Here is a 23,271-nt window from a genome sequence, read left to right as displayed (position 1 = left end):
AGTGTGAGGGATTCTATAGGACTATTTTTTAATACATTTTTACCATTAAAAAAAGAACAAAAGACATGAAAAGTAAGTAAAGGAAGTAAAGGGGGATTGGTTGAAACCCCCCCTTCCTTTCTCCCACCTCCCTTTCCTGTGTCTCCCCCGAAACAGTAGGTCCCGTTGTTTTAATCTCCAAATTGTTTCCCCCGCCTGTCTTATCTAGATAGACATGTAGACATTAATAAGCCCCCCAAAAAAACAGGCAAAGCCAAACAAAACAACAAAGGAAGACAAAACCAACCAAACAACAAAACAAAAACAAAATAACAACAACAAAAAGAAAACCAATGACAAAAAAGAAAAGCCTATAAATAGTCTGTGGGGGTGCCATACTCTGTCCCCAAAGTCTATTTTTGGTATTCCCTGGAGTAGAAAGGAAGGAGGGGCATATCAACCAACCCAGGGGCAAGGGAAAAACAAGTGAACTAAAATCAATGGCGAGAAGGTTGTAGGATGCCTAGTGGGGCTTAATCAAGGACAATGGAACCGTGAGGAATTACTAAACCCAAATGAAGGCTGAACATGATAGTGGGACAAGAGGAAAGTAAAAGGAAATAGAGGAAAGAACTAGGAGGCAAAGGACATTTATAGAGGTTTAAATACAGGCATGTACATATGTAAATATATTTATATATAACGATAGGGAAATAGATCTATATACTTATACCTATATGTTAAGAATTAAGGTAGCAGACAGACATTGGGCCTCAACTCCAGTACTCCCTCAACACAAGAATACTTTGTTCTAATATTCCGGCATTCTGTGATACTCACCTTCCAGACATGATCACTGAAGACAAAATGGGTGCATTAGCAAATGTGGTGAAGAAAGCTGATAGTGCCCAGCTAGCAAAAGATATAGCCAGAGGAAGTAAAGGCTTGAAGATAAACAAGTAGCCATCTAGCTGAGAAGGAACAAAGCCCACGTGAAAGAAGCACACCAGCCTGTGTGATCATGAGGTGTCGATGGGATCAGGTATCACACATCTAAGACTCAAAACAAAATCATACCAACGTGAATGGGGGAGTGTAGGTGTGGAGTGGAGACTCAAAGCCCATCTGTAGACAACTGCACATCCCCTTACAGATGGGTCACAAGGAAGAGATGAGTCAGGGTACAGTACAGCACCAATGAAACATACAACATTCCTCTACCTCTTTAATGCTTCCTCCGCCCCCCTATCATGACCCCAATTCTGCCTTACAAATCAGACTAGACCAGAACATGCACACTGCTACAGATAAGAGCCCACAACACAGGGAATACAGGATAGATAAACCCCTCAGGACCAACAATGGGAATATAGATCCTAGGAGGATAAGGGGAAGGTGGGGAGAAAGAGGCAACCAATCACAAGGATTGACATATAACCCACTCCCAGGGTGACGAACAACAGAAAAGTACGTGAAGAGTGACAGAGGACGATGTAAGATATGAAAATAATAATCTATAATTTATCAAGGCTTCATGAGGGAGGGTGGGTGGGGGAGGGGGGAAATGAGGAGCTAATATCAAGGACTCAAGTAGAAAGAAAATGCTTTGAAAATGATGATGGCAACATATGGACAAATGTGCTTGACACAATGGATGAATGTATGGATTGTGACAAGAGATGTAAGAGCCCCCAATAAAAGTATTTAATAGAAAAAGGGGGGTGGAGGAAATGACTATGGATAAAGAATCAAGAGAGTTATCAAATACATGCAATATGCAGGCATTATTTTGACCGTTTCAATCATATCAGACAAGGTTCTGTCAAATCAGTTCCAACTCATGGCGACCCCATTTCTGTGATTGTAGAACCATGATGCACCGGGGATTCAATGGCTGGCTGTTGGAAAAGCAGATCATCAGGTCTTTCTTTCAAGACACCTTTGGGTAGATTCCAACCTTCATCCTTTTGGTTAGCAGCTGTGCTTGCTAATAATCATTTGAACAGCAAGGGACTCAGTTTCAAACATATAAATTGTAAAATTATTTTAATTTTGAAATAATTCAAGAAATTCTCTTTCTCTGTCAGAGTATATTAAAGAATTTTAATTTCTATGTGCAATAATGACAGTGTGGTTCTGTGAAAGATCTTATCAATTAAAAATTAAAATGTTTAGAGATTATTTGCCTAGTAACACATATAGAACTTGAGGTAGTTAGTTTATTGTGCCAACCTGGCCTATAAACACATGTGGGGTTAATTGAAGGGCAGAGAGATAAATGGTACAGTGAGCCACGCCTTTCTAGTTCTCAGGTCTCTTGCTTTCTGATGGTCACACCAGGATGCAGCTGCTTTAGCCAGTTCCCTGCTTCAGCTAGCAAGCCTTACTTCCTGGAAGACATCCCTGAGGAGAAGCCACATGGACCTACCCCGATGCAGCCCTGGGTGCTGGAGCACCCGTGTGGAGACCCCTGGCAGTGCTGAGATGCTTACACATTCACTGACTCGGCTTTCCTCCTGCAGTCAGCATCATTCTATCTGTTTTGTGAGATGGAGGAGGACTTTGTGGACTGGTGTTGAACATATGAGTTAATGTTGGACTTTTGGGGGCTTGGGCAGCACTGGGTTGGGATGTTTCCTTGATGCATACTTAACCTTTATATAAAACTCTCTTATACATGAGTTTCTGTGGATTTGTTTCTCGAACGTACGCAGACTAATACAGAAACCCTAGTGGTGTAGTGGGTTATGTGCACTGAGCTGCTAAGCACATAGTCAGCAGTTTGAAACCATGAGCTGCTCTGTGGGAGAAAGATGAGGCCTCAGAAACCCAAAGGGGCCAGTTCTACTCCAACCTATAAGGTTGCTATGAATTGGAATGGACTCAATGGCCAGTGAGTTTGGTTTTGGCTTGAATATACGGTACATAGGAGTTCTGCGGTACGGTGGGTATGGGCTTAGATCACAACTTCAAAGTTAGCAGTTCGAACCTACCAGCCATTCCATGAGGGTAAAATGTGGCAGCATGCTCATGTAATTAATTTACTTACAGCCTCGGAACAGGGGCAGGTCATATGAGGTCCCTATGAGTTAGAATCAGAATTTTTATCTGGCATATGTAGAGAAAAAAAATTCACTCTGAGGACTTGAGTGCCCATTTCCTTTGGCAACTACAGCTCATATTACATAACATATGATGTTGGTTAATATATCTCTACTGAACCCTCTTTACACCTACCCCTAAGCGATACAGCCACTGTCTGCTATCAAATTGCATCTGTGAGCATGCAAAGATAAAGACCAGCCACCTTTTTTTTTTTGTAATCCAAGTGAGTTTTTAATGAAGGAAAGGGAAAGTTTCAGGCTTTACAGTCTCAAATGGGCACACACTATTTCTGGCAAACAAGTAGGTTCACAACTGGGTGTGAAAAACCACTTAGAAAGAAAACAAGAACTGAGAGCCTGACACCCACACACATGGAACCGGGGAATCCCTGGAGGCCAAAAAGGACATGCAGGGCTGTACTCTCTGCCTTTATTCTATCCCACTCCACTGGCTGGGGAGGCGTGATTGAGGCAATTCACTGACCTAACTGGCTGGATTATGCCCACCTGTGTGATGTCATTTGCGCGTACCTAAGGTAGGTGTGCCCAGGTGGACCTTCTACCTAGGCCTGGGGGCTTGAAATCTCAGGAGGTACTAACACTGGACTGACAAGAGCCAGCCACTTTTAAACAATGGTTTTAGCTTTCTTGGGAGGTAATACAGGGGATATCGATACTACCATTTCTACTGTAAATATGCTTTTTGCCTACCTAGAATTTCTAAGCTATGATCCTTATATAAGCAAAAATGTATTAAGCTTTGTAGAGTACCAGGGTCAACTATATTTTTCAATGGTCTCTTTAAAGAGGGGAATGAAAAATTTAACTTATATCCCATAGATCATAACGGTTCTAACCTTATTTCATCTTTCTGATGGTTTTTCTTTTTAAAATTTTTATTATTTTTTTCTTTTGTCCCCCAACAGTTATATTGGCAAATAATTTACACATCATACAATTTAATAGTTCAGCCGTTCAAGCATATCAAGGAGAATTGCACAATCATGACCACATCGATTTTAGAGCATTCCCCTCCCCCATGGTTCAGTCGCCTTTAAAATGAGTTGTGCAATCACAGTCGCTTCTAGTGCTCCCTCCTCTCTCCCGCTGTCTTCATGGGTTTTCCTTTTCTGATGCTTCACTTTCATTGTCTTTATAAACTTCTCAAATTGGAAATATTCCAAGACTGAAACACACACACACACACGTATTTTAAATGATGATGTGTGTGGGGTCTTGGTTTCTAAACTATGATTGATTTCTGTAACATGCTTCAGAAACTGGATAAAGCTGAAGGCAACTGAAGAAATGAAGTGGGGGTTACATTTGACCTCCTCCAGCTACTCAAGAGGGGAGAATAGTCCAACTCCACATCAGCCCAAGAGTGATTTCAATGGGACAGAAGTGATACATGCCTCTACCCTTCATCCCTCTTTATCCTATTCTGATCCCAGTTACCTCAAGCCAGGATCAGAAAACATTGGGAATATAATCCTTGTACCCACAGAAACACCTTACCTCTTCTCAGCCGTACTTGCAGTCATGTCTCTTTCTGCTGGTCAGCCTCTAAGCCACATTACCCATGGCCTTTGCCCTGTTTGGGCAAGTGTTATACAGCTCTTTCGGTGTAGATGTACTCTTTCACTCAGATGTTCTCATTCCATGGGCTGGGAAGCCCAAGACCCTGTCTCATGATCTCAGAATCGCTCCTCCGATCTGTCTTATGGTTTTAATATTGTGGCCTCTGGCCATTTCAGGCAGGGGGTCTCAGACATTTTCTCCTGGTGGCTTTTCTTCCATGATTGCCATGGGATTGCTCTTTTTCTGCTTCTGAGATGGCTTGGTTTTTATACCCAGAATGGCAAAATTGACTGCGAGTATATGCTACCTAATTTTCAAACTATTTTGAGAATATACTCGACACTAATCACTAAAGAAGACCAGGTGAGTTGTGCAATAAAATCAAGGACATCATATATGAATAAAGCAAAAGGAAAAAAAATTAAAGACTGCACTGAATGTTAGAAGAGACTCTGAAACTTACTCTTCAATGTAGTGTAGTGAAAGTGAAAGGAAGAAATAATGAAGAGCTGAACAGAAGATTTCAAAAGGTAATTCTCAAGAACAAAGTAAAGTATTGTAAATGAAATGTGCAAAGTCCTAGAGTTAACAAAGGGGAAACAAGAAAAGAACAGGCTTGGCAGTTTTTAAGCTGAAGGAACTGAAGAGTAAATATAAGTCTCGAGTTACGATATTGAAAAATGTGTGGGCAAAACCAAAAATTGAATGATGCAGGAAGCATCAAAAGAAGATGGAAGAATTAGTCACTGTACCAAAAGGAGCTGCTTGCTATCCAAACACTTCAGGTGCTGCCCAGGATGAAGACCTGACAGTATTGAAGTAGAAAGGCATCCAAGCTACACTGAAGGCATGGTGGGTGGGGCGAGGGCATCAAATCTGCAAAAAATTATGGAATGCCAAGAGAGATACAACAACAAAACAGATACAGCACTGGAAGCGCTCACTGTCACTTTGACATGGTATAAAGAGCACAGACTTCCTTGTGGGAAGGATTAAAGAGATGGAAACATCCTGCCCCTGATCTGATGTAAGGGGAATACCCCCTGGAGGGTAGCTTGAATGGCCTTTTGTATTGCAAAAGATAATGGAGAGAGAACAAACAGAGGAAGCGATCTACTACAAACAAGAAAGTAGAATTAGGAGCCAGGTGCATCCTTAACCTTCCTAATGACCCTTTCATAAAATTCCTCATGTTGTGGTGAACCCCAATCATAAAATTATTTTTGATACTACTTCATAACTGTAATTTTGCTACTGTGATGAATCGTAAGGTAAAAATATCTGATATGCAGGATGGCAACATTGCTACAAATTGAACATAATTAAAGCATAATGATTAATCACAAAAACATTAAAAAAGAGATGGAAACACTGCAATTACTAGTATATAGACTTAGATGAGGATACATGGAGAAACAGTAGCTTTATCCTTTGATAATTTTGTCAAATAAATGTTTGCATTATTTAATAGCAATACTTTCCTATGGTTTAAAACCAACAATGTATTGCTATAAAATAATGCCAAAAGTATGTGTTAGCCAGGGACCCAAATCATGTTCCTTTGAAATGTTCTTAAGTTTTTTGGGAAAAAAAGAACCCTGAAAAGGCAAGGCCATGGCTATAGGATGAATGGGGTAAGGCTTTCCAGTGAAATTCCTTTAGGACAGGACAGCTCTTGCTACCCTTAAAGAATGAGCAGGTACACTGTCATGAGGGGGTTAAAGAAATTACTCCGTACAACTTTCCTGACCTTTTTTTCACCAATGCAGTTTCCCCCAAATTTCTTCAAAGTGAGCCCCTCATGATCATCCTGTGTCTCCTCAAGAAAATCTATCAAGATTACCCCGTTGAGATACCCAAACATAAACCTTGTGAGCTGACCTCTCTTCCTTGACCTTCACTGGTCCAACAAATCCCCTTGGAAGCCACTGTTTTGATTGGACCCTTTTTTGGAAGGCACCCACCCTAATGAGACTAAGCCAAGTGAATCACTGAGAAAACATGTCTGCAGTAACTCGCTGATCACAGAGACATGCTTATATGCATTTGTTTAAATATATCTTGTTTTTAGTAAATCTGTGCATATACAAACTGGTGCTCTAATAGCAATACTTTTGACTTATCTTCATACATTATTCATCACAGCTCAGTACACAGTATCAATTTGTGCATATATGAGGAGGCTTCAAAAAGTTCATGGAAAATTTTCATTTCCCTGAAAATTCTGTGAAGCTCCCTTGAACTATACCAAAGAAATCAGCTTCACAAAACAATCTAATGTTGTCCTTTAATACTTTCTATCATTCCCACCAGTAGATTCGACAAAATAGTTCTCTACTTTATGTGATTGGATAGTGGTTGTGCCACAAATGAAAATGAATAATAGAGGAGGCAATAGAGGTTTAGTGTGGTAAGTGGTATTCAAGTAATTCCATTTCTAGAATATGACAGGTTATTCACAAGTAAATATAAATATCAAGGTAAAAGAGATGCAGTTTGTTCTCTCTTCTAATGAACTAATACAGTTGCTGCTTCCACTGCCCCAGAACAATCTTAAAGAAACCAAGTAAAGAAGAACCTAGAAAAGGCGAACTAGGAACAATCTCTGTGGTGGAATGTGGAAGGGCAAGAATGAAAAGAACCCTGTGGAATTTCTGCTCTTGTTTCTTCCTCTCAACAGTGCTTTCTTCTTCTCTCTTGGGAGTCACACCTCTGGTCCACGTTTTCTTAGGAGCATATTCAAGGCAGAATTGAAACACTATGGTTTAGAAGAGCTGGGCAGAACCCAAACTAACAGTGACTGTTGCTTCCCTACCTTCCCAAAACTCCCTACAAGTCCTCAGAACTGGTGAATTAAAATTTAAAGAATATCTTCTAATTCTGATTTTCTCAATTATTAGATACCAATAATCATTTCTCAATTACTGGATACTAAGCAGACCAAAAAAATGAAACTCAACAACAATATATATCTGACCCACACAATGAGTAAGCCTAATTCTATATCCAAGTAGAGTATTCCTACATAGTTCTCAGGCACACATTAATTATTTAAGTATGTATTAGACTTACCCTGAGAACTGAAGAGCTAGACAGTGCCTTGCTACCCCTACTGACCTTCCACAATAGAAGACTAGAAAAATACTGAACAAAACTTCAAATTCCTAAAAGTAAAAGCAAAACAAACAAAACAGATCTACTGAACCGGTTGAGACTGCACGTGTCTTCAAGACTATTGCCCTGAGAGACTCTTCATACCTTGAACTACAGTTAATGTGAGGTCATATTGTAGCTAAGTAAAAACAAATTGGCTAAAAAAATGGTTATCATCTATAAGTACTGTGCTCTTAAAAAAAAGGCCTATATAAGACCAATGGTTTATCAACTACTTTAAAACAAAAATGAGAAAATAAAGGGGCAGGGAAACTAGATAAATGGAAATTGAACAACCAGAAGGGAAATAATGAGAATGGCCACATGTTAAGAAGAATGTTATCAATAAACAGCTTGTATAGAAATCGTTGAATGGGAACCTAAAACTTCTGTGTACACTACCACTAAAAACCTTATTTTTTAAAACCATGCACTAGATCATTCATAAAACACCTTAATAACTTTAAAAATCATTTTATTGGGGGCTCATGGAGCTCTTATCACAATCCATACATGTATCCATGTGTCCACCACATTTGTACATCTGTTGTCATCATTTTTAAAACATTGTCTTTCTACTTGAGCCCTTGGTATCAGCTCATTTTTTTCTTCCCTCCCCACCCTTCCTTTCTCATGAACCCTTGATAATATATCAATTATTATTTTTTTCATGTCTTACACTGACCAATGTCTCCCTTCTCCCACTTTTCTGTTGTCTCTCCCCCTGGTTATATGGAGATCATTGTGATTGTTTCTCCTTTCTCCCCCTCCCCACCGCCCACCTTCCTCTTGCCCTCCTGGTATCACTACTCTCATTATTGGTCCTGAGGGGTTTATCTGTCCTGGATTCCCTGTATTGTGAGCTCTTATCTGTACCAGTGTACATGCTCTGGTCTAGCCGGATTTGTAAGGTACAATTGGGGTCAGGATAGTGGGGGGAGGGGATGAAGCCTTAAAGGACTAGAGGAAAGTTTTATGTCTCATTGGTGTTATTCTACACCGAAAAACCTTAATAACTGTAAAGAATATATACCTTACAAGCCATGATTTGGAACCAACATGCAATTAGCTAGAAATTAATAACAAAAGATATTTTCAATGCCTCTGCCTATGTGAAAATATTAACAACCACACTGTTAAATAACTCACAGGTTAAAGAAGCAATCCAATCTTCAAAACCTAAAACTATTTAAAATTAAATGTTAACACATCACATATGGGATACAGGACAAATCATGTTTTGAGTTATATATATATATATATAAAACCCAAAATGTTCCATGTGAAAGTTTCAGAATTAATGTGTTCAATGTCCACATTAAGAATTTAGACAATAAATATAATACACCCAAGAAAAGCAAAAATAATAAAACAATAGTAGGAATTGGTAATTTAGAAATCAAATAATCATTTACTCTTCATTTATCAATTATTTAATTATGCAATATTTTGCATTTACAATACTGAATATTTTACTACCTATTTTGAACATTAACTGGCAATAACTAACACTGAGGAATAAGGTTATATGTCATCTTGGCTGGCCCATGATTCTCAGTGGTTTGGCAGTTATGTAAGGTATAGCTTAGCAGTTCTATAATGATGTGGTCATCCTCCATTTTGTGATCTCCTGTGGTCATCCTCTACATTTACATACCATATATACTCGTGGATAAGCTGAGTTTTTCAGCAGCACATTTTTAATGCAGTTTTTGTGGTAAAATTAGGTGCCTTGGCTGAAATTCAGGTCAGCTTATACTCGAGTATATACAGTAACTCTTATTTTTGCATAATGACTTGGTCTTTGTAACCTACCCACCTATAACAGAAAGCGTTAGCAAAGCAAAAAATTAGGTTCTTAATAGAAATATCACTAAAAACCTAGCAAGAATGATCAAGAAGAGAGAAGATACAAACAACAGAATGAGTAGAAAGATGTAAAATTGAAAAATCAAACCCACTGACACTGAGTTGATGCCAGCTGATAGTAACCCTATAGGACAAAGTAGAACTGTCCTATAGGGTGTTCAAAGTTGTACATCTTTACAGAAGCTGACTGACACATATTTCTCCTGCAACGTAGCTGGGGGTAAGGTAGGGAGGTTTATCTTTTGGTTAGCAGCTAAGTGTTTTGTTTTATTTTAATCATTTTATTGGGGGCTCATACAATTCTTATCACAATCCATATATACATCCATTGTGTCAAGCACATTTTCACATTTATTTCCATCATCAAAACATTTTATTTCTACTTGAGCCCTTGGTATCAGCTCTCCTCACTCCCCCACCCTCCCTCATGAACCCTTGATCATTTATAAATTATTATTATTTTGTCATGTCTTACACTGTTCGATGTCTCCCTTCACTCACTTTTCTGTTGTCCATGTTCAACCTTCATTCAGCTCTCAGTAATTCCTGTCAGTTACATAGCACTTGATCAAGCCTAACCAGGCATCCTATGCCCTTCTCGCCGTCAATTTTAGATCACTTATTGTTCCTTTATCCCTGGCACCCCCCCCACTTCCTTTCCCCTGCCTTCACCTCTCCTGTGTATCCCCAGAACCGTTGGTCCTGTTGTTTTCTCCTCTGGATTGTGTATCGTGCTTATCATGTAGCTAGACATACAAAAACAATAATAAGCACAAAAGCAAAGCGAAACAAAACAACAACAACAAACCAACAAAAAGAAAAGCCTATAAATAGTTCCAGGTCTGTTTGTCAACCTTTATGAGTGTTTTCTGTTCAAGTCTGAACAGAGCACACGAGCAAATGAAGAGGGAAGGAGGGAGAGGGGAACACATCCTGGCCCACCAATCCCCGAGGATGATATTACTGCTCAGAGCAGCAGAGAGGACCACATGGCCGGCCCCACCACGAGACATGACGTCCCTCACTGAACCATAGCACTACAGGGGACAACAATGGAGACACAGTGCAGGAACTTTGCCTGATCTGACCCCACCATACTGGGGCGAAACACTAAGGGCATGCAACAGAGAAGCAAGGGGAGCAAAGCACTGAAGTCCCCGAGGAATAACAAATGTAGACTTTGGGGCCAGGGCGTGCCATCCCATCAAACCGCTGTTTTTGAGGTGGTGTAAATCAAAGAGCACAGAATGCTTCATGGACAGGATAGAGATGGAAACACCACTTTCAAAAGTGTATATGCATAGACAGAGGATATGTTGAGGAACAAAGGCTTCACATTTTGACATTTTTGTTTAATAAAGGTTTCTATTTCTACTTTTCGACCTTTCTTTGTATTGTCTAACTCTTCTACTTTAGCGCAGGTCTTTACATTATTAAATATATTAAATGTATATTATAGGTAGAAAAATCTTTAGTATTATCCTATTTTATAGCCAGGGAACCAACATTGTACACATTGGCTGTTTGACCCAAAATTTCACAACAGATTGAATAAAATACAATTATTTGCATTTCTGTTATAAGGCCCTTTGCTTAGCATTATTTCTATCTAATATACACAAACATAAAAGATGTCAAAATTTGCTGTCTATACATTGTTAAGCAAATGAATCCTAATTCCTATCACCTAGGAGGAAGAATTATCGGTATGAATATAGAACATAAAATTGCTTTTCTGTAGCACTTATTCTCCTCTTGTTTGTATTTAAATACTCTATGTGTTTTAATTACAAAACGCCAGCAAGTTCATGAAGGACTGGGATAATTCTTAGACTTTTGAGTCTTTCTTGGTGTTATATCCATTATTAGTGAATAATTTACCTAGCTGTAGGAGGCAGCATACTTATTTACATGGACTAAAGCATACATATCTTTCCAACTGCTTTAAACACAGATCTTGCAGTCCAAAAATATTGCTCATCGTTTCAGCGTCGTAATTGTACAGTATGCTTATTTTCCTTTTCAAAGTTAACAGCAACAGAAATTGAGTTTGACACAGCTGATTATAATATGTCAGTTGCCATGACAACACTTAATATCCAAACATTCTTTCTAATTGAGACTGCTTCTCCTAGCTTCAGTCCCCTAAGACTGACCCAATTATCCAACTTAAAACACAAAACCCAGGGGGTGCCCCTCAGTAAAGATTCACTGATTACACAACCTAAGGCAAAGTTTAAACACTACTTGTTCAAGTTCAAAGGAAAATTTTCAGGCAATGCATTTTGCTTTTACACCAGAAGTTTGGAAGTTGGATAGGAGTTGAACTAACTTTAAAACTGTGTATATTGTGTGACTACAGAAACTTCAAGCTCTGATTAACACAAACTATTTCTGTCAATACATGTGGAACATACTCATTTATGTTCTATAGGCTAGATCTATAGCCTCCTCCCTTTTAAGGTGCATAAAATCTTCTAGGAGAAAGCATGGCAATGCTAAATCAGAAACAACAACAACCCACTGGCCTAATACAAAGCATTTGTACACTAGTCTGAATTGGCCTCATGATGATACTCAAAAAGCCAAACTCCCTGCCACTGAAGCAATAGTGACTCAAAGTGACCCTCTAGGACAGGGCAGAACTGCCCATGTGAATTTCAAAGGCCCATCTTTCCTCTGTGGAACCACTGGTGTTTCAGACTGCTGGCCTTGCATATAACAGCCCAGCGAGTAACCACTATACCACCAGGGCTCCTCATGGGTGATAAGGAACTAGAAAATTATTTTCAATCAAAATGTAGCAGATTACCTTAAATGAGGCACCCTAGAGTGAATCCATAAGGAGTTCTTGGGTAATACAAATGGTTAAGTGCTCAAAACTATTAGCTGGAAGGGTGGCAATTCAAAGCCACCCAGAGGTACCTGGAAATCTACCTCAGAGAGGCCATACCCTTGGAAATGTTATGGAGCAGTTCTACTCTGCACATATAGGGTCGCCAAGAGGTAGAACTGACTCGATGGCAAGTTGACAACAACATAGTGAATCCCTAGTAATTCCAGGAGGTGGTGTGGTGTGGTGTGTGTGTTGAGAAATGTGGTAACTCTACTGTCTCAAACGGAAGCTAACAATTCCTTTTCTCGAATAGTCCAAAGAACTGTGAACGTGGATTGTTTTAACGGGAGTTTTTGCTTAGGGGCCAGGGAATTTATATGAATGGTGGTAGGAGAATTTAGAAAGGTATAGCGAGAATGGTTGCACAACTTGAAAAGTGTCACTGAATTTATACATGTAGGAATTGTTGGACAAAACCTGAATTGCTCTTAGACTAGAATGCTTAGTTAGAACATTTTAATAGATCAAATTGATAAAAATTGTAACATTCTTTTGCACACTTCAGCAGTGCATATCCTAAAAATCGCATGTCACCTGCTCAAGGATAACAGCAAATTCATGAAACATTACAAATTTTTGTTAAAAGATTTTAACTTTCCTTGCACATATACCCAGAAGCGTGTGCTTATTTTATATGTCAAGTAACATCTCTTATATCTCTGTAACTGTAGTTACAAAACAATAGTCATAATTGAAAAGTTTACTTAAATGTTCCTTTTGTGGGAAAAAGCTTAGATGCTGGTATCCACTATTTGACTTTTTCCATATGTTTACTTAGTCAAAGAAGAAGAGAAACTCACAGAACCCGCCCATTTCTCTAAAAGGAAGAGGTAGCTAACATGTGAGATTTCAACCAACTCAAAACATTCTGTTAATAAAGGTAAACCATGAATCAATTCTTATGAATTAATCAGTCAGAGAGCAACCAAGGATAATTGTAAACAAAAAAATAAAAGCACTTTAATCTATTTTGAGCCTAGAGTTTCAAAAACAAATGACTAAGAAATTTAAATACAAAATTTTCTCTATGGTAGACACTTCAGGCTTATAGAGCATTGTTAAAAATAGTAATGTGATAAAAATGAAAATAAAAACCTTTAAAAAAACTATCCATCAAATAATTTCAAATGATAGGTGTGATCTTCTTATACGACAGAAAGTACACTATTTCCCCACATTATCAAATGCAGCCATCAGGATTAGATACGTATAGATAAAAATGCCATTTGATTAAAGAAAGGTAATACATTTTGGAAAAGAAACTCACAATTTCTCCCATATGACACTTGGAGAACTATCTTTACTTGAATAAACGTTGCTGGGGACTGAAAATCATATGGAGATTGCTAGGGCACCAAAAAGGTTAATGGTACATGTATTACAAAGTATTTTTGAATAAAGATATCTTCTCTCAACTGCTGTAGTAAGTATGAATGAACAGTTCACAACACTTTATTTCATTATTTTTAAAAAATCTCTCATTTTGTTAGGGAGAGAAAAAGTCTATTAAGTATTTTACTAGGTACTAATGAAGAACCATGTAGAAAGCGGAAGCATTGTGAAATGTATGACTATGTGTGTTTTGTGCAGGAACTAGTGGGCATTTGCAAAGCTCTCAGGGTTCTGCCTAGATACATAAAAGTCTAAACAAAGGGCGTCTTCCTTTATGTAAAACTTATTCCCACTCAGTCTGAACTCATAGTGACCCTATAGAGCAGGGTGGAATTGTCCCTGTGGGTTTCTGGAACTCAACTCTCCAGTAATAGAGAAAGCATCGTTTTTTTTTTCTCCTGTGGAGCAGTTGGTGGTTTTGAACAGCTAACCTTGCAGTTAGTAGCTCAGCTGGTAGCTATGTCACCACGACTCCTCATTCATGTAAAATGTTGCCTGCTTTATCCTGCTTATTTTCTCGTTACAGTTTCAACGCACATTTCAAGACTGACTATATTTTCATTCTACTTTTGGTCGCTACGAGTTGGCATCAACTCGATAGCAGTGAGTTTGCTTGTTTGTTTTCAGATAACTGGGAGAAGAGGCCAAGCCAAGCTTTACTTGCACCAGTACATCTCACTGTGGTGCACTCAGTCATTGTGAGATGTCTGCAATGGGGAGGGAGGGAGGGAGAGAGAGGAAAGAGGGGAGAGAGGGAGGGAGGGAGGGAGAGGGGGGAGAGGGAGGGAGGGAGGGAGGGAAGGGAGAGGGAGAAAGAGAGAGAGAGAGAGAGAGAGAGAGAGAGAGAGAGAGAGAGAGAGAGAGAGAGAGAGAGAGAGAGAGAGAGAGAACAGCCACCGAACTTGAGCCAAGAAGAGATGCGAATCAGTCCCATGTGTAATTCGAGGACAGGGCACAACTCTGCCTGTGGCTGCCATCAAGGAGCCGATTTGAGACTGGGGACCCGCTCCAGTCAAGGTGCCAAGCCTCTGGGGTCCATCCACCTAGACTTTAGTTTACAACCATTCGGGGTGTCCTCCTTAGTGCTCCACCTCCCGCACCCTCAAAAAGTAAGGCGCCCCGATTTCTACTACATAGGCTCATCGCGCGCGCGCGCGCTCACACACACACACACGCAGCCGAAAGTGGGGCGGGCCCCGCAGCCCTCTCAGACCGCGAGCGGTGGCCGCAGTGCGAGGGAGGGCGCCGGGAGCGCCGAGGGCGGGGCGTCCCGAAGGCTTCCTCACCTTCTTGCGCTGGTCCCAGCTGTACTGTTTGGGTTGCTCCTCCTCGCCCTGGGGCCGCGACTCCTTCTCAGCCTTCCTCCTCCTGGAAAAGAAACAGCCCATGGTCCCCGCTCGAGAGTCTTGCAGGCCGCCGCTCCTTGCCTGCGAAGCAGTTCTGACACCTCCGGGAGTGTGACGCGAACCCCGGCCCGCCTGGGCCCAGCTGCTCTCCGGACACCGCCCCACCGAGCCGCGGAACCGCCCAGCCCTCCCCAACCTCGGTTCGCCAGCCAGGCCCAGCACCCCTTCTTTTTTTTTCCCCCCCTTCAATCGCCCTGACGACCCGTCGCAGCCAATGGCCGCTTCGCTCCTGGGAGGCAACCAATGCCCCTCGAGCAGCAGCGCGCCCGCCTAGGAAGCGAGCCCGACGTACGCATGCGCCAATCTCCAGCCGCTCAGCCGCCGGTCCCGGGGGACTCTGCTAGCGCTCACGCCCGGCCGCGCCGCGCGCCCCGCCCTCCTCTCTCTCCCGGCAGCTCGGGACTTGGTGGGCTCTGCAGCCCGGAGGACAGTCCATTCATTCTGACTCTGCTTCTCACGTCCCAGTTCTGAGCGCAGGTGGGAGCCCTAGTTGACCCTGTAGACGAGTTGATGTCGCCTCACAGCGACCCTATAGGACAGAGAACTACCCCCGTGAGTTTCCCAGACTGTTAACTCTCAATAGGAGTAAGGAGTCCCCCAACTTTCTCCCTCAGAGGGGTTGGTGGTTTAGAACTGCTGACCTTGCAGTTAGCAGCTCAAACGCATTACCACCACTCTACTTTAGACTTCTGTACTTCAGTTTTCTGAAGCAAGAAGTGAGAAGAATTCCTGCGGACGCAGGAGAGTTAATGAAATTCTTTTTTTTAATCGTTTTATTAGGGGCTCATACAACTCTTATCACAATTCATACGTACATTAATTGTGTAAAGCACATTTGTACATTCCTTGCCCTCTTCATTTTCAAAACATTGGCTCTCTACTTAAGCCCCTGGTATCAGCTCCTCATTTTCCCCCCTCACTCCCCTCTCCCCTTGATAATTTATAAATTATTATTTTGTCATATCTTGCCCTGCCCGACGTCTCCCTTCACCCACTTTTCTGTTGTCCGTCCCCCAGGGAGGAGGTCACATGACATGTAGATTCTTGAAATCGGTTCCCCCTTTCCAACCCACCATCCCTCTAGGTTCCCAGTATTGCCACTCACACCACTAGTCCTGAAGGGATCATCCGCCCTGGATTCCCTGTGTTTCCAGTTCCTATCTGTACCAGTGTCCATCCTCTGGTCTAGCCAGACTTGCAAGCTAGAATTGGGATCATGATGGGTGGGTGGGGGGAAGCATTTAGGAACTAGGGGAAAGTTGTATTTTTCATCATTGCTATAGTGCATCCTGTCTGGCTCCTCTCCTCCCTGAGACCTCTCTGCAAGGGGATCTCCAGTGGCTTACAAATGGGCTTGGGTCTCCACTCCGCACTCCCCTGCTCATTCACCATGGTAAGATTTTTTTGTTCTGATGATGGCCGATACCTGATCCCTTCAACACCTCTGATTGCACAGGCTGCGATCATGAAATTCTTCATGTTTCCTCCTTTTCTCCTTTGTTCTCTCCAGGCGAAAACATGCCTTGCCTTCCACTATTGACTAGTATCTTGCACTTCAGAGCCATATTTTTTTACCTCTTGGCCTTGGCCAGACCAGTCCAGAATGCTGAACTTCATCCTCTCCACTCCCTACCTTCCAACCCAGACTCTACATCACCTAGCCAGGGTCATCCTCTTAGAAAACTTCCCTGCCAACCTCTCCATCTCCTGACCCCTCCTTCTACGCTTTTGTAATTCTTGCAGCCACCTCTCTAAAATTGTATAAGTTCTTAGCAAAATAATTACATGTATATTGTCTCCCTATCAAACTGAATTTCTTGAAAGCAAAGGACATGTCTTATTCACCTCTGAATTTCCTCCGTCTGGCCTAAATCCATACTAGATATCAGTAAAATATCTGTCTAGTGAAAGCATGCATACATGCTAATGAAGGAAGCGTTTATCATCTTTCTTCTCAAGGAAAATGACCAAAATTATGTTTATAGTGGGTGGGGTAGTTATGGTGGAGTGATGGTATAGGCATTATCTTCTTAGAATTTGTAGTCTACTTGAGGGTATAAGCATTGCCAGAAGAGGGTAAGTTAAAAAGTAGTGCTATAAAATAATGTAAATCTTTATTATAACCAAAACATAAAACTGTGACGCTTTTGTTTCTCAACATATCCTCCATCTAGAATCTACATAATTCTGAAGAAGGGGTTTCCAACTCCCTACCCTTTCCTAAAGAATTCTGTGCTCTTCTTCGATTTACACCATGTGAAAACATCAGTTTTGTCATCCTCAAAGGACTCAAATCGGGGTACTTTTAAATGTTTGGTGAGTTTAAGGGGAACAAAGAAGTCTGAAGGGGCAAGACTTGGAATGTGGAATGGATAGGGTAAGATTTCCCAATGAAATTCTCCCAAAGCAGTTCTTGGTACCCTTCATTGGGGTGGGGGTGGGGGTGGAGGGGAGTTCTTGGCACTCTCCTAACCTTTAAAACTTCTCCCTAAGAAGCCCCATGATTATCCTGCCTTCTTCAAGAAAATCTGTCAGGATAACCCCGTCAAAATTCCAAAAACAATTGCTGTGACCTACGCTGACTCCTCTGCCTTGAATTTAACTGGCCTAGCAGATTTCTTCAAAAGCTGCTGTTACCATTGGCCTTTTTTAAAACACCCTAATGAAACTAAAATGAGTGTGTTATTGAGAGAGCTTGTCTGCAGCCACCCACTTGACTACAGAAGCACATTTAGACGTGTTTCTTGGGGAATACACCATGTGTGTATGAATCAGAATCCTAGTAGCAATAACTTTTTACCTACATAATTCTAAACAGATCTGTTCGAATGACATATGGGTTTACTGGAAATACTAAAAACAAAACAAAAAACCAACCACCAAATATTAGAATTTGTTATATTTGGGTCAAAATTTACTACAATACTTATGCTTATATAACTGAAAAAGGCAAATTGTTGGTTTAATTTTGTAAGACAGTATTTTGACATCTTAGTGGCACGTCACATGCAGATGAATTCAGGTTCAGATTTGGTTATCTTTATACTTTTCCAGTCATTAACAAATAGTTTGTATCCTAAATGAGGCTCTAACTTAGCTTGAGCTTAAGAACGTTCCCCTTTTTACTTCCTGCCTTTTATTGCACAATCAGGAAGAAACGTTCATGGGTTTAGGTATTAGAAATGGTTACAAATGCAAGTTCCAGATCTTAGGCAACAGGGTTTTTGCCCAGTTCATACTTTTCTTCTGAAGAATGAGATGTTTTAGAATGAGGATTTTCTCTCACAAAACCTTCATTGTTGTTGTTATAGGTACCACTGAGTTGGTTCCAACTCATAGCGACCCTGCTTGCAACAAAACACTGCCAGGTGCTGCGCCTCCCTCATAATTGTCATGTTTGAGCCAGTGGTGGGATTCAGCTGATTCACGTCGATTCAGCAGAGCCAACACCTAATTTTTCAATGAGTTCAGTGAACCACTTGTTAAAATGACACTTATAGTCAGGGTTCTCTCTAAGGTAGGTGTCTGCAAGCTGCTTAATATGGAAATAACAGATTTACATTCCTTATTCTCTATATTTTGAAAAACATTCATCTGTACAATTCATATTCTGCACAATTCATAGTCTAAGGGCCCACAGTAATGTTCCTTCTGTCCATAGGTATACAAAATTAGGCAGAACTATGCTTGTAATATTTACTTATTCATTTCATAAAATTCATTATACTTTTGATTAAATACTACATTTGTATTTCCTTGCATTTGTTACTTCAGCAAACAAGCATAGAACATAAAGAGAAAAAGTGCCAAACAACCAGAGGGTGACATGCTGTCATGCATTTCCGCTTTGTGTTATGCCCCGAATTCCCACAAGATATTATGAATGATTTATATGATTCCTGAAAGTGTTCAAAGAGCTAAAACTATTGTCAGAACAATTTCTATAAGTTCAGCTAAATCAGAAGGGGGCTTTTCAAAGATGAACGTAGTATGTTCAGAGAGGAGAACATTGCCTGTTTCTAGTTTATCAGACAAAAAGACGATTACCTATTTGGTCTCCCTCTAAAGGCATGGGATCCTACTCCTGCAGTGAAATCATGGTGAAAGATACACGACACAGATGACCATGATGCTTAGATCCAAGCGAAGCCTAATGCAAGTGAGGATGCCAATCAAGAAGTAATACAGGACTATCTTTTTTTCAGGTATTATTTAATATTTGTCATTAGTCTTTTTAGAATTCTTTCTTACAACACAATATAGTTTTGTGTACTTCTTTTATAGTTCATATTTAACCATCAAATATATGAAATAAGAAAGTACATTTTGGTATATATGTATTTTTAATACTTAAAACAGTCATTAGGACAGCGAACCTTTTATTAAATTATTTGAATCCCACCACTGGTTTGAGCCCACTGCTGCAGTCTAAAATCTTCTTCTTTTTCACTGGCCCTCTGCTTGACCAAGCGTGGTGTCTCTTTTGAGGGCCTGGTCTCGCCCAAGACAATGTCCAAAGTTCGGGAAATGACATCGCGCCTTCCTTGATTAGTTTGTTCTTTGGGCAGTCCGTGGTATTTTCAAAATCCTTCATCAGCATCCTAATTCAAATGCTCCCATTCTTCTTCAGCCTTCCTTAAAACCCTCATTAGATATTTTATATGCTGTGACCCTCACATCATGTGGTGGAGGGAGCAGAAGCCTAGATAGAGGACTAATGGGAGAGAGAGGGAACCTGGACTGGAAAAACCCAGAGCCTCTCATTGTTCACCATTTCTTCCTCCCCTAATTTTTCTCTCTCTCCGGATATCTGAAACAGCGAAGTATCTCTTCAGACCTTCTGATACCACTGGAGTTCTTTCCCACAGTGATGGTATTGCTCTGAAGGGACAAACAACCTACGAGAATTACTTTTAGAGAATCAGTTTCTAAAATCTCATTGTTACGAAATATCCATCAATGAGAAATTCAAACCTAAAACAAAGCTTGTATCCAACCGTGATTTATGTTGCCGAGCAAACAAAGCCCCGGATTTAATTTAGAAAAAACTCAGTTAATGGTTTCATTGAGGGAAAAAAATGACAACTTCTCTTCTTCCTCTTGCCATATGCTCTTTCTTCCTGAGTATTGCTTTCTTTTTCCAAACCCATTAAGTCCTGATCTGTCAATTCCCCCTTTTCAAAAATCAACTAGCTGTTTCACATCAGTGATCCAAAGTCAAACTCACTGCTACGGAATTCATTTCAACTGAGCAACCCTATATGAAAGTAGAGCTGCTGCTGTGGGTTTCTGAGTTTGTGAATCTTTATAGGAGTAAAAGAAAATCTCATCTTTCTCCCATGAAGCGGCTGGTGAGTTGAACCGCTGACCTTTTGCCACTGTTGTCTTTAACTCTTAAAACCTTCACATGTCTTCCTCTGCCTCCATCATTTTTTGGCCAACCTGCTTCGTATTATATATTGCCTTCCTTCTCACCTAAGTTAACGCTGGTCTACTCTAATGACTGCAACAACTGGCTCCAACGTAACCATTGTGAGAATGGTGCAGGACACGGCATGGTTTTGTTCTATTGCACATAGGGTCCCTATGGGTCGGAACCAACTCAGTGGCACCTAACAACAACCCTCCAGCCCAGGGTTGGCAAACTTTTGAAATAGAAATGTCAATTCTGCCCCTCACAATAATCGAAAAATTATTTGAGAGCCATAAATAGATTTTTTACAAACAAATGAAATCACAATTGTCTGAATAATATCTTTAAATTTTTTTTTCAATTTTCCTTCAGAGCCACATGTACATACCAGAAGTGCCTCCGATGGCTTGTGAGCCATGGTTTGCTGACCCCTGCTCTAGCCTGTCTTCCCCACCCTCCTTTCTCCTCCCTTATAATCATTAAAGAGTGTTTCTTTTACTGTGAAACTCTTTTCTTGATTTTTTTCTAATCATGATTTCACACAGTGTTTGCCCTTTTGTGGTTGACTAATTTTACTCAGCCCATCCATGCTATAAGGTGTGTCACAGGTGCATGGCATTCCTTAACCTTGCATAGTATTCAGTTGTGTGTATGTACCAAAAGTTGATATTGCTATTCGTCCACTGCTAGGCATTTTGGTTGTTTCATCCTTTTGCTGCAATGAACACGATTCTGCTCTTATTTCTCTAGGATTTATCCCAGGTAGAGGGATTGCTGGATCATAGGTTATTTTAACTCCTACCTTTTGGAGGAAGCGCCATACTGCTTTCCATGTTTTACAGTACCAGCAGCAGTGTATGAAAGATCCAGTCTCTCTGCACCCTCACCAGCATTTGGTGTTTGGGAGTTTCAGAAAAATTCTTTATTATTAATACTGAGGTGAGGTAATATCTCATTGTTGTTTTGGTTTGCAATTCTCTAATGGCTAGAGAGCACAAGCATATCTTCATAAGTTTGCTGGGTCCCTGAACGTCTTCTTTCGTGAAGTGTCTTCCTGTGCTCTACCCATTTTTAATTGGATTATATGTCTTTTTCTTGGTGAGGTATTGAAGTTTTCTTTAAATTTTCGAGATTGCCCCCTGTCAGATATGTCATTGCCACTACCCCCCATCCCCTTAATCTGTGGCTTCTCTTTTGGTGAAATTGTTTAGTGTATATGAGTGTCTTCTACAGTTTGTGTGCTTCTCACTATGTTTGGTAGTGTATTTATATCGTGTGTTAGGGTCCATAAGTTTTGTTAGGCTAACTGGTAATCCACCCATCTGCCTCATCTTTTGTGGCTTTTGTTCAGCTTCTTCTCCTAGTTGGTATTCAGTCTACTTATCTATTATTTCGTCTGAAACTCCAGGTTCTCATATTATCATCAGCATCTGTTTCATTTGGTCTCTGATTTCTTTGTTGTAGAAGATCTGTGTAGCATTTCTGCCCACTTCCTATATTGCCAAGGGATGAAACAATATAAAAACCAGTTTTCAGATAACACAACCATCATCCAGGCATTGCAGTTATTCCTGTAGTAGACTAGCAGCTTATTTTTTAATATGCTTTTGAAAGCTTAGGGATTTTCAGAATGGTAAACAATGTTTTAATTTAAATCCAGCAGCATTTCCTCCAATCAATAGCATGAATCTACCTTTAAATTCCTTGAAATTAGATATCCACATTGTTTCTTTGTGAATGTAGGTGCACTATGACACTCTTCTCCAAAACAAGCCTGTTTTGTCCATGTTAAAAATCTGCTCTGGTAGATCTTCTTACTCTTACATTTTCTTATCCAGCTCATCTGTGAATTTGTCCAACATCTTCAATATTGGTGCATTCCACAGAAGGAGTAGATGCATAGAGACAATAACTGATGTGATGTTCTACTGGGGATGTGGAGGGGCTGTGGGAGGTGGGGAGAGTGAGGGGATTTGGGGAGCAAACTATGAATTTGCAGGGGAGCACTAGAACTGATTGTGATGATGTATATACAACTCTTTTAAAAAGTGAATTAACCATGGAAGTATATTATATGTGAATATTATATCAAGAAAACGAATTTTTAAAAAAGAAAGAAAAGATGGGTGAAGGTGAAAAGTTGTTGCTTAGGGGACATTGAGGTTATATTAATGGTGGCAGGATAATTTGGAAAAGAATATCAATAATGGTTGTACAACACTAGCAGTATGATCAATAACACTGCAGTATAGACATGGAAGTTGTTGAATTAAAGAATGTTTTGTTGCGTATAATTTGCCACAATTATAAAAAATTACATGAATAACAATGAGTAAGGAAAATGTTCTAGAATTGAATGTGGTGATAATTGTACAACTCTACTTTATTTATTTATACTTTTCTACTTAAAAATTATTTTATTGGCGGCCTGTACAATTCTTATCACAATCCATATATACATCCATGTGTCAAGCACAT

General features: G+C 40.3%; 1 protein-coding gene across 1 annotated transcript in view; it reads right to left on the bottom strand.

Annotated features, from left to right (window-relative positions):
- Positions 1-15,530, bottom strand: part of RP2 (RP2 activator of ARL3 GTPase) — a 40,834-nt gene extending 25,304 nt beyond the window's left edge. The window contains exon 1 of the mRNA XM_075538988.1: positions 15,261-15,530. Coding sequence (XP_075395103.1) covers positions 15,261-15,362 — 102 coding nt within the window. The 5' untranslated portion in view covers positions 15,363-15,530. The remainder of the gene's footprint in view (positions 1-15,260) is intronic.
- Positions 15,531-23,271: the final 7,741 nt, after the last annotated feature.

Source organism: Tenrec ecaudatus, chromosome X (genome assembly GCF_050624435.1).
Source record: "Tenrec ecaudatus isolate mTenEca1 chromosome X, mTenEca1.hap1, whole genome shotgun sequence".
Classification (NCBI taxonomy): Eukaryota; Metazoa; Chordata; class Mammalia; order Afrosoricida; family Tenrecidae; genus Tenrec; species Tenrec ecaudatus.
This window is presented reverse-complemented; position numbering and strand designations above follow the sequence as displayed.